A 15517-nucleotide genomic window follows, 5' to 3' on the forward strand; every position below is an offset into this window, starting at 1 on the left:
CAAATAGCTCCAACCATCTCATATGACCATAAAACATTCAGTTTGTCCAGCAGGGCAACTATACATTTCAGTCCAGCTTCACAATATCGACTTTAGGACCGTTTTGTTTGGTCAGACAAGGTAAAGATTGAGCGACAGCTACATGGTGGATGTTTGGTCTGTCAACTCTGTACCAGCTACCAGGCACGGTGGTGGCAGCATCATACTGTGGCGTTGTTCAGCGGCCGCTCACACTGGTCCACAGCAGAAAGTGGGCGGAGCAACAAAGGTAAAAACCCGTTTTGGTTTTCCAACCCGCTTCCATGAGCTAAAAACATGTTAAAACTGATTTTACCACGAAGGAGGAGGCTGACATGAAGCTGTAAGTTTTACCTCAAGCTCATCGGATTTTAAAGCAGGATCCGTGGCAGGAAACCAACTAATGTACATTAACTCACATTTCTGCTGAAAATAGGGGAGAACAGGTGTGCTGTCAAGGTGCAACTCACAGGGGTGTGTGTACAGTTTAGCTGCAAATTATTTATTCCTTCTACAGATATATGTGTTTAAAAGCATTCTTGTAAATGATATAAATGTGATAGAAATGTTCAGTAGTGGTCCTGCCAAAGGGGGTAAATTGGTAAAATACCAGTAGAAACATGTAAAAATTATTTTTAAAACGGTTTGACTGCCTTCATGACTGCTCAGAAGTGTATAAAACTTTTTTTTCCCCTGAACTAATTTTGCTTTTAAATTGTTTTATTGTCTTTTGAGAGATGCCTTACTCACCTCCATCCAGAAAGAAACTTCCTGGCTGGATCAAATTCATTTTAAAGCTACATCTGCCCACATTAAAGAAGGTATTCAACATACTTTTAATGACGCCCACGTATCTCTATAGCCTATTTTATTATTATTGGTCTGATATAATATTCATGTTTTCATTAGCTGGAAGTGGAAAATCCTAATAATTAGAAATAAAGGAACAGAAAACATCAGTGTGTGTGTGTAATTAATGTTTCACTTAATAATTTGTGTAACGTAAATAGATGATTTAAATCTTTTTTTTTTTTCAATTTATCAGGATGCACCTGTTTTTTTTTAACATATATGCATAATTTAAATGCTCTTTATTTTAAACAAAACCCACTTGTGCACTCAGCTTTTGTGTTTAAACATTATTGCAGTTGTATGTTCCCACATTAGGGGAAAAAAACACTTTCATAATTAAATTAAAATGTCATTAATGCCTATAATGAGACCAGAGCTCCTATGCAGTGCGTCACCGCCCCCTAGTGGCCAATTAAAGCATCATCATCCTGACGCTGCTGCCCAAAGAAGAAAGAGGAGCCGCCTGCTCTTGGTGTTGCTCCTTTATTTGCAACATAAAAGATTCCAACGGAACATTTATTTTTGCAGCGTGTTAACGTTCAACACATCTTTACTCCCTTGCAAACAAACAATCTCACTTTCTCTGTCATTCAGGAAATGTAGCAACATATCCAGAGCAAATGGGGCAGAAAAAATAAAATAAAAATAAAAAACCAGGAACGATGCCATCCCCCTGGAACGTAGATTTACAATCATCCCATCAATCAGTCATTCATTGGTGAAATAAAAAAATAGGCATGTAATGAGAAGGTGCTGGTGTCTTCTGCTCACATTTATATAAAAAAAAGAATTTTTGTGTTAAAAATCAGGTTTTTACTCTGATAAACTGATGAATAGGAAGGGGGGGGGGGGGGAGTAGTGAGTCGGTGATCCTACTCGTTAAATCATAGGAGCTAATGGGCAAAATTAACCAAACTCCTTATTTTACTTTTAAAAAAAGAGAGCTTCTCATCTCTCCAAAGCAAGTTATAGTTGGAAATAAAAATGTATGTTGCTGTGAAAATTATGGGATTTTTTAATAATAAAAAAAATCGGTGCTTGACCGACATTTTTTCTTATTAATATTATTATTATAGCAGGAGTTGCATAATCCTGGACTTTAAGATCAGTGGGGAAGAAATGTTAGAAAAGACCTGATTTTTTTTAAAGTTTAATAGGCAGCAAACCTTTAAACTTGACACTTGGCTGCATTAGGTGTGGTGTTGCTTATTCCTCAGAGGAGGAGGTGCAGGAGCCTCCCTGGTTTATTCCTCAGAGGAGGAGGTGCAGGAGCCTCCCTGCTGTGGAGCCGCTCTATTTCAGCCAACATGTCTGCTCCTCATCGCTCCGCTGATCAAACGTCTCATTATCTCCTCTGAAAGCTCCCGACCCGGCTTGGTCCGAACATAGTGTGGTTATTAGGGGGGGGGGGGGGGGGGGGGGGGGTAGCAGTAGTGGTAGTAGTGTTGAAGATGTAATTAGTGTTGTAACATTTTTTTATCCCGACTGTTTAAACCCTGTAAAGCGTTTGCAGTTAATTTTAGTGAGTGAAACAATAAGAGATTGGAGCTTTTACACTGATTCACACATTCCAGGTCCCCCCCCCCCCTCCATCTCTCTCTCTCTCTCTCTCTCTCTCTCTCTCTCTCTCTCTCCCCCGTTCTGTCCCGCTCTCCCTCGCTCTCAGTGCTTCAGTGAGAAGTCTCCGGTGTTGAGGCGGGGCCGCGGCAGGGCCCCGAACATCTCCGTGCCGTCGGTGGCTCCGGGGACCAGCAGGGCCTTCATGCTGGCAGCGATGTGCTCCAGGTCAGCGCAGCCCGCCTGGGGGGGGGGGGCACAGAGAGGGACGTTAGGATAAAACAGAGAGACGTTAGGATAAAACAGATAAACTCCATGATTGTGCAGACCTGCTGCAGCTTTATGGTCACATGAGCTGCAGGAGGGATGCAGGCGGCTGAATAGCATCTTTGTCTTTAGAGACCAAAGCTCAGCCCTGAATATAGATCTTCATGGAGTTAATGACTACACATGCTGACTTTTCACCTGCAGCACCGTTTCTCAGATAAAAAAATTAAAATACCCCGATCTTTAAAAGAAATCTCAAACGTTTATTTAATCTCTCCTATATGACATAAAATTACAAAGCCCAAGGGTCTATTTTCTAAAAAAATGCATACTCATACTCTATAAAAAGCATTTCTCAACTTGTACGATGACCAACTATCATAAAAGGTCCTGAAGGTGCTGAAAATTTAAAAGTGAATTATTCTGGGCCTGGGTAAAAGAGATTTAAATGGGCAAAAAGTAAATTCCTCCTAAAGCGTTGCCTGCTGAGCTGCATGTGCGTCAGTGATTGGCTGAATGTGGCTGCAGTGTTCAGCGCCTTCAGTATGACTGGAAAAGCGCGGTACAAGTTCACTTTACCATTTACCATAACCATAACCTTTATTTTACCATTTACCATTACCATAACTTTACCATTTACCATTACCATAACCTTTATTTTACCATTTACCATTTACCATTTAAAAAAAACAGCAACAGATGTTTACATACAGAACTTCTTACATTTGCTGTAAAGAAGGAAATAAACCCAATAAATTGTTCCACCTGTAGCACGTTTGGTGTCCACACAACAAGCAGGTGAGAAGTTCTACATGTTTAGATTAAAAAATAAATCCAGGCAGACTCTTATATTGTTTTTGTGCCATTTTGGCAGTTTTGAAATTTGTTAAAATTGAAAATGTGGGATGCTATTATATATTTGGTCATAAATCTATATGTTTTTTATAGATTTCAGCTCTCTTTATTTACACACTCTAATTACAAACTATATATAGAATCAAATGGAAAATAAAAAGAGAACCTGAGTTATTCTAATTGCATGGATTCAGTGTCTCGTTAGCTTCCTTTAGCAACGCATCGTTAGCCGCGGCTACGTGTCCAAACCAGGCCCACCAAAACACAAACTTGGTCATAAACTGCATTTTTGTTTTGTTGCATGGTGTTTAAGCTGTGGTCAGTGGAAATTAGAAAGAAGTAGATACTTTTGTGGAGGAGCCTCAGATGACTGGACATCTAAGCGTGTTGGTATCAGAGTTAGGAAGCTACAGGCGCCTTATTGTTGCTAAACAGCTCCAGCCTCCTTCAAAGGGCTGCATTAAAAAGGCTTTATCAGGTTAAACCAAAGTTAGCACAAAGTGTCTTTACGGAGGAAAAAGTGAGCGCATCTACCCACTAACAGCCAGCGTTACCGCCTTTAGCTGAATTAACCGTCTACCAGCCCGTCCTCTCAGACGCTGCAGAGATTTCTGACACGGTCAGCTCAGATCTACTTCCTCCAGTCCAGTGGGTCATAGCGGGTCTTAATGTTTTCACAGGTCTACATACTGAATGCATTTCTTCATTATACTATCAAAATATGACATATTCATGAATATTGTATGTTTTCTAAGTTACAGCCCTGTGCAAACATTTTAAACTTCCAGGAAGAGGAACGGGGCCAGGAAGGCAGGCAGACATTTCCACAGTAGAGCAGCGAGGGTACTAAACATTTCTGGTTGAATTATAACCCAGGATTATGTTTCTGTCATCCTGGCTTTAAACCCAGGATTATGTTTCTGTCATCCTGGCTTTAAACCCAGGATTATGTTTCTGTCATCCTGGCTTTAAATGCTTGCAGGTCAGGCTTTGCTTCATGCTGCCTGTGGAGACCGGAGGAGTAAATATTTGACAGTTTTAAAAGGTTTTACCTCAGGACAGGGGGTCAGACTGCAGGATTGATGAAGTGAGGCTGCTGCGGGTTAATTGGCTCTTAGGGGAAACGCTGCGACTTCTTTGATTAAACATCTTTAAATGATTTTAATCAGGTTTAAAGCGTAACCGCAGTAAAAGCATCAGGAGATAAGGCTGCAGAACACTGACCGGTAACTTCAGACTGAAGATACAACAAAGACGCTGTTGATAATAATAAATAAATACAAAAACACCGGCGGTAGATTTATTTCTAAAAAAGCCGCTGATGATTGAGACTTAAAGTGCATTTAAATCCTACGGAGCTGCAGGGTTTAGTCCAGATTCTAATAATCATAGTTTGCAAAGTGATTTAAATCATCTCAGAACCTCGTATCATTCAGATTATATCCTGATAACATTCAGCTCATAACAACCCGGTTCCAGTCTGGATCCTGTCAGTGTTGCTGCATCCAGACCGGACCGGACCAGACCGGACCAGACCAGACAGGAAGCCGGACCAGACCGGACCAGACTGGACTGGACCAGACAGGAAGCCGGACCAGACCAGACCAGACCAGACCGGACAGGAAACCGGACCGGACCAGACAGGAAACCGGACCAGACCGGACCAGACTGGAAGCCGGACCAGACCAGGAAGTGGCGCTCACCCGTTCTCCGCTGTGGCTCTCTCCCTGGGCGGCGCGGCTGCTCTTGCAGCCCCACACGGGCACGGAGACGGGCAGCGAGCGGGCCAGAGCGGCGGGGTGGGCGTGGCGGTGGGAGAAGGCATGCTGGCCCATGGCCATGCCGCGCGGCGGCGGGGGGGCGTCCTCGCTCAACGAGCCTGGAGCAGACGGGACACAGAAGGAGCGTTCAGAGGACACGGTCATGAAGTAGTGAGCTTTGATAGAGGGTAACATCTCACCGTCGGTGCTCTCCTCCTCTCCGTCAGACTCAAAGAACGGCTCACAGTCACGAGACAGCGAGTCCTCGTCCATGGAGAAAACTCCTGAAACCAGTCAGAGTCAGAGACACCAACAAACTTTATATAACATCCTATCACTGCCCCCCCCATGAACCAGGCTTTCTCTGGACCTTCTAAAGCAGCTTTCTTCAATACTTCTCCAGACTTTCCTTCATAATATCCATTCACACTTTGGCTGCTCTTCCACCCTCTCGGTGTCTGGAGCATCAGTCGCCAACCTTCATGAAACTGGGAGCAGCTTCATTGTAGGGCTGGACCATAATTCAGTAATAATATAAAACCACTGGCTGCCTATTCACCACAGAATCCATCAGCACCTCAGTGCTCTCCTCCACCTGCACACCGCCCTACCTGCTGCCTGCTGCCTGCACCAACCCAGGACCACACAGGCCTGAGCCCACATGGGACCCCCTCCCAGAGACCCTGAGGGCCCCACCAGCTGTGGAGGAGTTCAAAAAGCACCTGGAGACATTTTTATTTCAAACAGCCATTTAATATTTATGAGTTAAATCTAGCTTTTATTGTGTTTTTGTTTTTATTATACTTTGGGAACTGTTTTTAACCCCATGCTAGTGTAGCACTTTGAGATTTTATTTGAAAAGTGCATTATAAATAAAATGTATTATTATTATTATTATTATTATTATTATTATTATTATTATTATTATTATTTCAATCGATAGACATATCGATGACATAAAAAAAAGTTTCCATAAAAAGTTCAACAGAACTTCCTTTCTGTAGGTTAATATTACATCATTACATCCTCCCAACCAATCACAACGCAGACCCAGGAAGCTCCGCCCCCTTTGAAGAGTTCAGAGAGCACACGTTCTTTTATCTTTTTTGATAACTTCTTTTTTCAAAAGTTCATTGAATAAATGGTTGCGTTTGAATTCAGTGTCTGTGTGTTCTCCTTAACGTTCGTCAGCAGAGGGAAGCATGAAGGGAGCTAAACCTTCCAGGTAGAGCAGAGGACCTGGCAACCAGAACCCTCACTGGACTTCTGTCTGCCTCTCAGCTCTTCCTCTAGACTCTAGCTCCTTATTTTCCAAATGAAATGGGAACTCTTATCTGAAAGCAGCACTTCAGAACCAAAGAGCAATGCTCCAGTTCTTTGTCCCTTAGCTCAGGTGAGCTGGTTCTGACACCGTCTCTGGCTCAGGAGTGCTGTAAGCCAACTCCTGGACACCTCTGGGTGCTCTAAATCCAGCTGCAGCTCCAGCTGCTAATCTCTCCTAATCTCTTGAGTGGTCTTTGCTTCACAATCCACAAACACTTCCTAAAGACCACGATTATAAAACCCGGTGGTTGCTTGTGCTCCTTTCTCTACCACACGTTTTCCTTCCACTCAACTTTCCAATGATTATGCATGGATGCAGCTGTGCAGGGTCCTCACCAGGACGTTTTCTCAGCGTAACGGTGGACGGCCGGTGGTGGTGCGCTCTGGTTCCCTCCGTTCCGTTCCCTGAATGCGTTCCCAAAGCGGAGCGCAGCCTCGAAGGGGCCTGTTCTTCAAGCTAACGCTAGCGCTAGCTAATGTGGTGACGCACGTTCAAAGCTTTTCGATGTTGCTCTCAAACATTTGCGTCGTACTGACCGTTGCGCTCACACAAAATGATCTTAACGGTCTAATTTCAGCGCCACTTTGACAACTTCCAGCAGAACGCTCCATTAGGCTGGACCCTGCTGAGGAAGAAGAGGCGACTTCTTCAGCAACGAATCGATGGTTTACCTTCCTGGTGGAGAGTTTCACTGACGCTATGGAGGCCGTACCAGAACATTTCTTTGTGTTGGTTGTGTATATACTGAGAAAGTGACTTTTGGGTTTCCTTTACATACAAACATCTCTGTGGAATCACTTTTTAATGCCATAAATTGATTGTTTTAATGATAAACTGACTGGTGCCTGGTTAACGTCTCCATCACCTGGACTCAGCGGAGAAGTGAACATCCGCCTCACCTGCACTTTCGTTTCCGTAGGCTCTTCTCTCGTCCATGTCCTCCTCCTCTTCCGCCTCCTCTCCCTCCTCCTCCTCCAGATCTACGATCCCTGCCCTCTGTCTGCTCCCCTCCAGCTCCACGCCGCTCCTCTCCCGCTCCGCCTCCCCGTTGCCGTTGTGCCCGCCGCCCTGCTGGGTGGGGCCGTCGGGGCTGTAGATGGACGGGTAGCTCTGGGAGTACAGCCTGCTGTTGGGGCTGACTCCGCCCACCAGGCAGTCGCCCGTCAAGCTCTGCAACGTCACAGAAGTCGACCCGTTGCTGTGAAATCTGTCTAAAGGAGGGCTGCATGCGGCGCAGAGCACAGCAACACACACACGGACACGCAGACGCCTGACTGGCTGCAGGTTTGCATGTCAACACCACCGCCATGTTGGGTGTGGCAGAAAGCAGCGAACCTCTATGTTCCCTGTGTGTAAGTATTTAGATGGAAAGATATAGATGGAGCTTATATACACACTTGTAAAGAAATATATAGAGATTAATAGATAGATAGATAGATAGATAGATAGATAGATAGATAGATAGATAGATAGATAGATAGATAGATAGATAGATAGATAGATAGATAGATAGATAGATAGATAGATAGATAGATAGATAGATAGATAGACATGTTGTGAATATAAAAATCAACTGGTTAAATCTAAACATTGTGGTCTGCATTATTTCATAAAACCGTGTGAATTTTTAAGATTTTAAGTTCTGGTATAGACATAGATTAGCAACAGACTTTTAGGGGGAGGATTAAAGAGATAAAATTATTAATATGAGAAAAAAAGTCATAGGAGAATAAAATAATAAAGACAAAACTGGTAACATTATGAAAAAAATGTCATATTATGTGAATTAAGGGGGAACATTTCCAGAATAGTCACAGTTTGCAGAATTATCTCAGCCCTGGAGTAATAGGGCCAGGTTAGATTATTTTAATTATAAAATAATCTAAATTCAGGAGAATGAAGTCAAAGAGATACGAAAATAAACCTGTAATATTACTAAGATAAAAATATTACGAACATAAAGTATATTGTGAGATTAAACTCGCCCTGATGCTGTTTAAGTGACTCAGACTAGCTGCAGATTTGCCACATCCAACATGGCGGACGCTCTGACGCATCCCCAGCAGGCAGAACCAGGCGTCTGCGTTTATGACGCTGCAGACGGCCCACTCACCCCTCTGTAGGCGGCGTCAGACGTCAGCGCCACCAGCAGCTTGCCTCCTTGCTCGCCGCCGGTCTGCCGCATGTGCCTCTGGGCCGTCAGCGTGGACGTGGCGTGCAGCACGCCGATGTCGTCCATGTAGCGCCGCGCCGACTCCGCCAGAAAGCCCTGACCCCACACGCTGTAGGAGAAGTCGCACTCCTTGGGGAAGCCCGTGCCGCTCTCACGCTTCTTGCCGCCGTCGCCGTCCGCCGCCGCCGACCGGAACTTCTTGCAGGCGGTGAGAATGGCCAGGTCATAGCCGGACTTCTGGCAGTAGGCCTCCGCAGCGGAAAGTAGGGCGAGCCAGCTCTCTTTGTGGTTGTCTGGGATGTCTGGCTCAGACGAGTGGGTCACAGAGGCCATGATGGGGCAGGTGTAGCGCTTACAGACCGGCCAGGTGAGACCACGGAGTTAACACTGGAAAGCTTCTGCTTTTAGACTAAAACAAGCAAAGCTAATGAAATACTGACTGGTAGATGAGGCGTGGCGGATATTCGTCTCTCTGGTGCCGATCGATGAGCGTTTCTGCTTTGATGAGGACGAAGAAAACCTTTGAAATAATGAAGTAAGGAGGCACAAGGTGACTTTAAGATATGACAGCTGGGTGGTGGTGAGAGCCAAGGGAGAGATGCTGCTGATGCCTGGAAAACATAGAAATATAATAAAAAGTCCAGTCAAGTTTACTTCCACTCATCATGAGCATTAATGTCACGTTCATTTATGGATCATTATGATTTAAACCAACTGGTCCTTTTCCAGTGATTACATTTTCTTTAAAAAGAACCGGGTGCACAGCTTCTGAGTTTACTGTGAATTTTACTGATTGAGAGAAAGGAGAAAAATTACATCCAGGCCTAAATACATAAATGCTTTAATAAAATGTTGGTTAAATCGCTGCAGAGCAAAGAGCACCTCTGTCACATGACCAACGTTGCCAAACTGGGACGGTTTTATTTAACGGGGATGATTAGCTTTGGGTCGGCGGACATCAGAATAAATTAATAATAGTTTCCAGCGCCGTGAGCTTTCATGGAGTAAAGAGTCAGACTGATGTGGCGACTTCGCTCAGCCTTTAACTCCGCCGTCATGACGGGACGCACATGGATGATGAGAGTTAAATCAGGCCTACAGCCGTCAGAGTAGGGCTGGACAAGAACTCAACAACAATATATACCTAAGATAGAAAAAAAGGTTCAATTAAACGTTCAGTGGAACAGTTTTCCTTCATTTTACATTTTAGCCTATCATGTAGGTTAATATTACATCATTACATCCTCCCAACCAATCACAAACGACCCGGGAGCCAAGCCCCGCCCCTTTCAGAGAGTTCAGAGAGCAGCGTTCTTTTTTATTTTTAAAACTTGTAGTTTTGGCAGGAAGTTGGTTGGATAAAAGGTTGAGTTTGAATTCAGTGTTTGTGTGTTCTATATTTAAAAATAAGTCGCTACACAGCAGCATAAAACGGCCGGGGCTGCACTTACAATAAATGTTTTGAATTTAATGATAATTATCGATATCAATCAATATGATTTCTATTTTATCGATATGCTTTTTTTCTATATCGTCCAGCTCTACTTCTGAAAATGAACTACAAAGTGCGTGCTCTCTTCTCTCCGGACATTTTGGTTTATTTCTGTGAGGGGGTCGTGCTTTTACATCATGTCACGCAAAGGATTATGGGATACCAAAAGGCTTCTTAGCATTGGTAAGGGGCGTTGTTGTGTTCCTGGGCAAAACTAGACGTAGGAGGGAGCAAACAGGCTCCTTTTCCGGCCTCCTTCCTTACCGACTGCTAGGGCTGAATCATTTTGGATATAACCTAATTGCAATTTGTTTTTGTTTTTTTTATCTTAATATTGCGATTTAATACAATTCTTTTTTCCAGTTTAATTTATCATGTCTGTTTAAACACATACAAACAACAAATCAATGTTTCATCTCTGTGCAGATCAGGTGCTAAAAGAGCCGCTGCGTCTCAACTCGACACCGACGTATTTCAACCAAAATAGTGATTTAATTTAGACTTTTCTCTGCATTAACCACAAGCAACAAAAATGGCCTCTAGATAAAGATGTTTGCAAACGAGGACCATTTAACTATAACTATTTAAAGACTAGAACTTTTGTTTTTATTAATCAGAATATTATTCAAGAGAACAGCTTTTAATTGAGTTGGACATTAATCCTTGCTGAACATAAAGTTAAACCAACTAACCAGTCTATGTATTAAACTGATTGATCAGAACTTAATGCTGTGGTGAGATTCCTGATAGTTTCTGGTTAAACAGTAATGATTAAATAAACTCTAAAACAAGTAATAAACTAGATTATTTCACTGCTGCAGCTCTCTTCCCTCCATGTGGAGTAAACCCACTTTAAACATTTTACTGACATCTAAAGGACGTCTGATTCACTATATTGCAAAGGCGATTAATTGTGCAGCCTACTACACTGCAAAAACAGAATAAAAAATAAATAAAATGTCTTGAAATTAGTGCGTTTGTCCTTGATTTGAGCAGGTAAATAAGATTATCTGCCAATGGAATTAGTATTTTTACCCCTAAAATAAGATGATTAGACATACTGCACTTGAAAAAAGATGGAGATGAGTTGTTCCTATTTTAAGTGCAAAAATCTTATTCCATTGGCAGATCATCTTATTTACCTGCAAAAATCAAGGATAAATGTACTCATTTCAAATTTTTTTTAGTTATTTTTAGTTCTGTTTTTGCAGTGTGACTGCTCTATTCAGACAGCACTGATCATGGCGACCACTGATGCACTTCTGCTTTGGCTGCAGAGTCTTCGCTCTATAAGGTGTTCAGACTGAGCCACAGTGGCCACTAGCAGCCAGACAGGAAGGAGCAGGCAGTGATAGTTTTCCAAAATAAAAGTACATTTTAACCTTTCATGACATTTAAATTAATTTCACACTCAGATTATGGTTTGTATAAGTGTGCAAATAAAGGATATAGATATATATATAGAGATCTAGAGTCGAATAATAAAGGGGCGAGATATCTAGCGCGAGCAGAATCTAGAGCTATCTATATAGGAGAGCGAGATAGAGCGAGAGATTAAGAGAGGCGATCTAGCGAATATAGCGATAGCGAGATAGAGAGAGAGAGCGAGAGAAGAGACGAATAGATAGAGAAGATAGAGAGCGAGAGAAAGCTAGAGAGATAGAGAGCGAGAAGACTCGAAGAGAGTAGCGCGAGATATATCAGAGAGAAGAGAGAGAGAGATAAGAGCAATAGAGCAGAACAGAGAGGAAGAGAGAGAGAGCGCAGAGAGAGAGAGGAGAGGAGCGAGCGAGAGAGAGCGAGAGAGATAGAAGAGATAAGAGAGATAGAGAGAGAGCTAAGAGAGAGAGAGAGAGAGATAGGAGCTATCGAGGAGGAGAGAGATAGGAGATTAGCGAAGGCGAGATCTGAGGGATCGAGCCTCCTCCTCGCTCGCCTCTCGCGCTCTCTCTCTGCAGCTCGCTCCTCTCTCGCTCTCCTCTCTCTCTCGCTCTCTCTCGTCTCTCGGATATATATAGATATAATATATATATATATATATAATATAATATATATATATATATATATATATATATAGCTAACTGCCTGTAGTCTCCACCTGGTGTCTATTCTGTTCACTGAGCAGCAGGTGAAGCTGATAGGCAGTCAGTGCTGCTTCTGAAGGGGACACTTTGATTTCACACAAGTATGACTGACTTACAGTTACTTTGTGTTGTTTAAGTGTTCCCTTTTATTTTTTTGAGCAGTTTATTTATATTAAGAAAAAAAAAACATTGTTTAAAACATAAATTACACATGCCTGTGTTTTCATCACATAAAGCACTGTGAACCTTCTTGTGCTATAGGAACAAATTGAAATATAATCACCTCAAACACCCGTCAGAACTGGTTATGGAGTAAATAACGAGTTTTGGGCTGAACCATGTTGGAAATAACAGAACTGAGCAGAACTGCACCAATCCTGCCGAGAAGAGGAGCGTTCCTACTGCTGGCTATAACCTGCTAAAAGGCATTTAACCACATACTCTATGTCGCCAAAGCTATTTGTGCACCCATCAAGTAACCAGGTGCTGCGTTCACCTGCATGGCTGCAGGTGTATAGAGTCCAGCAGAGAGCATGCAGACCTACGAGTATCTGTGAAAGAACGGGACGCTCTCAGGAGCTCAGAGAACTCCAGCATGGTTCTGTGACAGGATGTCCATTAGTCTCTCTGTGGTGTAGGGCTATAAGTCTGGTTCTGCTGGAGTTTTCCTCTCCACTGTCGCTTCATGCATGCTCAGTATGAGGGATTGCTGCAAAGCCATCAACAATGCAGACGACTGTCCACTGTGGCTCTACGCTCTTTCAGGAGGAGTGAATGCTGCTTGGAGAGACTTGATGCAACCTGCTGGGTTTCCTTAGAGAGGAAACTTTCTCACCAACCTGGAATTAGCGCTATAGAAATAAATTAACTGAATTTCTCCTTTCCTCCTCCGACATGACAGAACACCAGAGCACAGAGCAAGCTCGGTGAAGGCGTGGAGCAGAGAGTCCTGACCTCAGCCCAGCAGAGCACCTGTGGGGTGGATTAGAGCAGAAACACGCAGAGTCTGACCTCACATATGGGATTCTGGGGGAACCAGAATCACGCCAGAACCTCGTGGGCCTCCTTCCCTGTTCTAGCTGCAAAGGCTGGACCACCATCACAATGAACACAGTGGGTCAGGATGGTTTGTTACTCTAGTTCATGTTAATCAATGCAGGTGAGTGAATATTCCTGAGATAGATAGATAGATAGATAGATAGATAGATAGATAGATAGATAGAGTTGTGTAAGCTATGGGTCAGAACGTGTTTGCACTCCTCAGAAGTGTAAACCTGCAGGAAAGTGTTGCAGTGACAGCCTCCTCCACTTAGCAATGCTAACTGTTAGCACGGCTATAGGAGCCTCGCATAAACGCCACCGCCGCGGTTATCTTCTGCGGGGAAACTGTCTTCTCGCTGCGGCTGTGAGCGCCGCCGCAGCAGCAGCTGTTGTTGTTTATCTGGTTCTTCACTCAGAGCTGAGGGCAGCCAGCCTCCAGCTGATGAAGCCGCATCTCAGCTCCGTTTTCAGGCTTCAACTGCAGCCCTGACTCGGCAGTAATGGGGTGAAAAGGAGGAGGACACCTGCACTCACCTGTTCAGTTCCTTCCTGCGTCGCTGCCAGGTGTTGACCGAGTTTAATATCCGCTTTTAGCCCACGCTTTCTGCCCTTCTCCCACGGTTTCTCTCCCTTAGCTAGCCTCGACACCAGCGGCAGAAAGCTAGCAAACAGTAATGGTGCAGCATCCGGTTAGCTTTCAAAATAAAAGCCAAATTGAGAAGGAAGTTTGTTATTATTGTTTATTTTTTATCATTATTTCGCCATTTATTTAATACGTTTAATGGAAACAAGGACTTATTGGTTCCCTATTTTAAGAGCAATCTCTTCAAAAAGTCTTTAAAAAGTCTTAAAACGTAATTACAAAATAAGGATCTTCAGGTAAACAGTTCCTTCTGTTTAAGTGTAAACCTTCAATTCAAGACAAAACTCCAATTTTCATCTCGATTTAAGAGAATGTCATTGAAATTGTAGTTTATTTAAGTAAAAATTTATATTTAGAAAAGAAGCATTTATTATAATACTAGTTATCACACACACACACATTGATGGATCCAAAGTGTTTATTTCTGTTAATTTAGAATTTAGAAATTTAGGGCCTGTACAAATCATCAAAATCCTCCCAATGCCGCGTGTATTTATACAAAGTTTCTTTGATGTTATAATATTATGACCAACACAATCAAAGACAAGACTGCTGCTGACGTTACTTTATTATTATTATTATTATTATTCTTATTATTATTATTATTATTATTATTATTATTATTATAGTTTTTTTCATTAAGAAGAAGGATATTACATTTTGCTTTCCAAAATCTAATTAAAAAACATGTAGCCATCAAAAAGAGATCGTCATTTATATATCAGAACATCCACTTTTTCCGGTTTTGTCTCTGACTTGACGCAGGTCTGACGTCACCTGTTTACCGACGTGACCAGTGTCACGAACGAGCACGTTTTCGCTATTTGCTTGTGCACGAGCATCCACTTTGTCGTTTAAAATGCAAATCTGCCAGCGGTAACTACGTTGCTGGAGTGGAGAGGTTACAGTTGAATAAAGCGTCAGTGCAGGATGTTGCTGTTTAAATTTGACACTGTGCATTTATTGCATTTATTGCATTTTATACACACCTATAGGCCCCTTTACGTACACCTGTGCATAAATCATTTAGACTTGGTGAGGGTAACTTGCTGAAGTTCAGTGTGAGCATATAAAAAGTGGAAGAAAAAGGATTTACATAACTTTAACTGTGACATGGTTAAGTGTCAGTGTCTTTTCTGACCCAGTGAGATTTTTACATACGGGTTAGAAGTTCATGTGAAAAAAAAAGAAGATATTCAATTGAGTTTGGAGGAAAATGTCTCGTTGATGTCGGAGGAGAATGGTCAGACTTCTTCACGGTGGTACAAAGGTGACAGCAGCACAAATGACCAGCCCAGATACGCAGAAAAACATCTCTGATTGCACAAAAACCCTCTGAACCTTGATAGAGATGGGCTACAGCAGCAGAATGCTACACAATGAGCCACTGCTGTCAATTAAGAACAGGAAACTGAGGCCATAATTCAAACTGAGTCATCAAACCCGGTCCG

General features: G+C 42.8%; 1 protein-coding gene across 1 annotated transcript; it reads right to left on the reverse strand.

Moving 5' to 3' along the window:
• Positions 1-1336: 1336 nt before the first annotated feature.
• akt1s1 (AKT1 substrate 1 (proline-rich)) lies at positions 1337-14098 on the reverse strand. Its single transcript, XM_012851943.3, has 6 exons — positions 13958-14098; positions 8747-9417; positions 7533-7803; positions 5510-5593; positions 5253-5428; positions 1337-2670 (listed from the first exon to the last, which is right to left on the reverse strand). The coding sequence occupies exons 2-6, from the start codon at positions 9137-9139 to the stop codon at positions 2533-2535; spliced, it is 1062 nt and encodes a 353-aa protein (XP_012707397.2). The 5' UTR covers positions 9140-9417; positions 13958-14098; the 3' UTR covers positions 1337-2532.
• Positions 14099-15517: the final 1419 nt, after the last annotated feature.

The sequence above is a fragment of the Fundulus heteroclitus genome, chromosome 16 (genome assembly GCF_011125445.2).
Source record: "Fundulus heteroclitus isolate FHET01 chromosome 16, MU-UCD_Fhet_4.1, whole genome shotgun sequence".
Lineage (NCBI taxonomy): Eukaryota > Metazoa > Chordata > Actinopteri > Cyprinodontiformes > Fundulidae > Fundulus > Fundulus heteroclitus.

What these genes read in the sequence shown, in the direction of transcription:
- akt1s1 (XM_012851943.3), bottom strand. Translation starts at nt 9,139, where the DNA reads ATGGCCTCTGTGACCCACTCGTCTGAGCCAGACATCCCAGACAACCAC. An exon ending in AGAGGAGGAGAGCACCGACG is followed by an intron (nt 5,429 to 5,509) that starts GTGAGATGTTAC and finishes CGTCTGCTCCAG; the next exon opens with GCTCGTTGAGCGAGGACGCC. An exon ending in AGAGCCACAGCGGAGAACGG is followed by an intron (nt 2,671 to 5,252) that starts GTGAGCGCCACT and finishes CCCCCCCCCCAG; the next exon opens with GCGGGCTGCGCTGACCTGGA.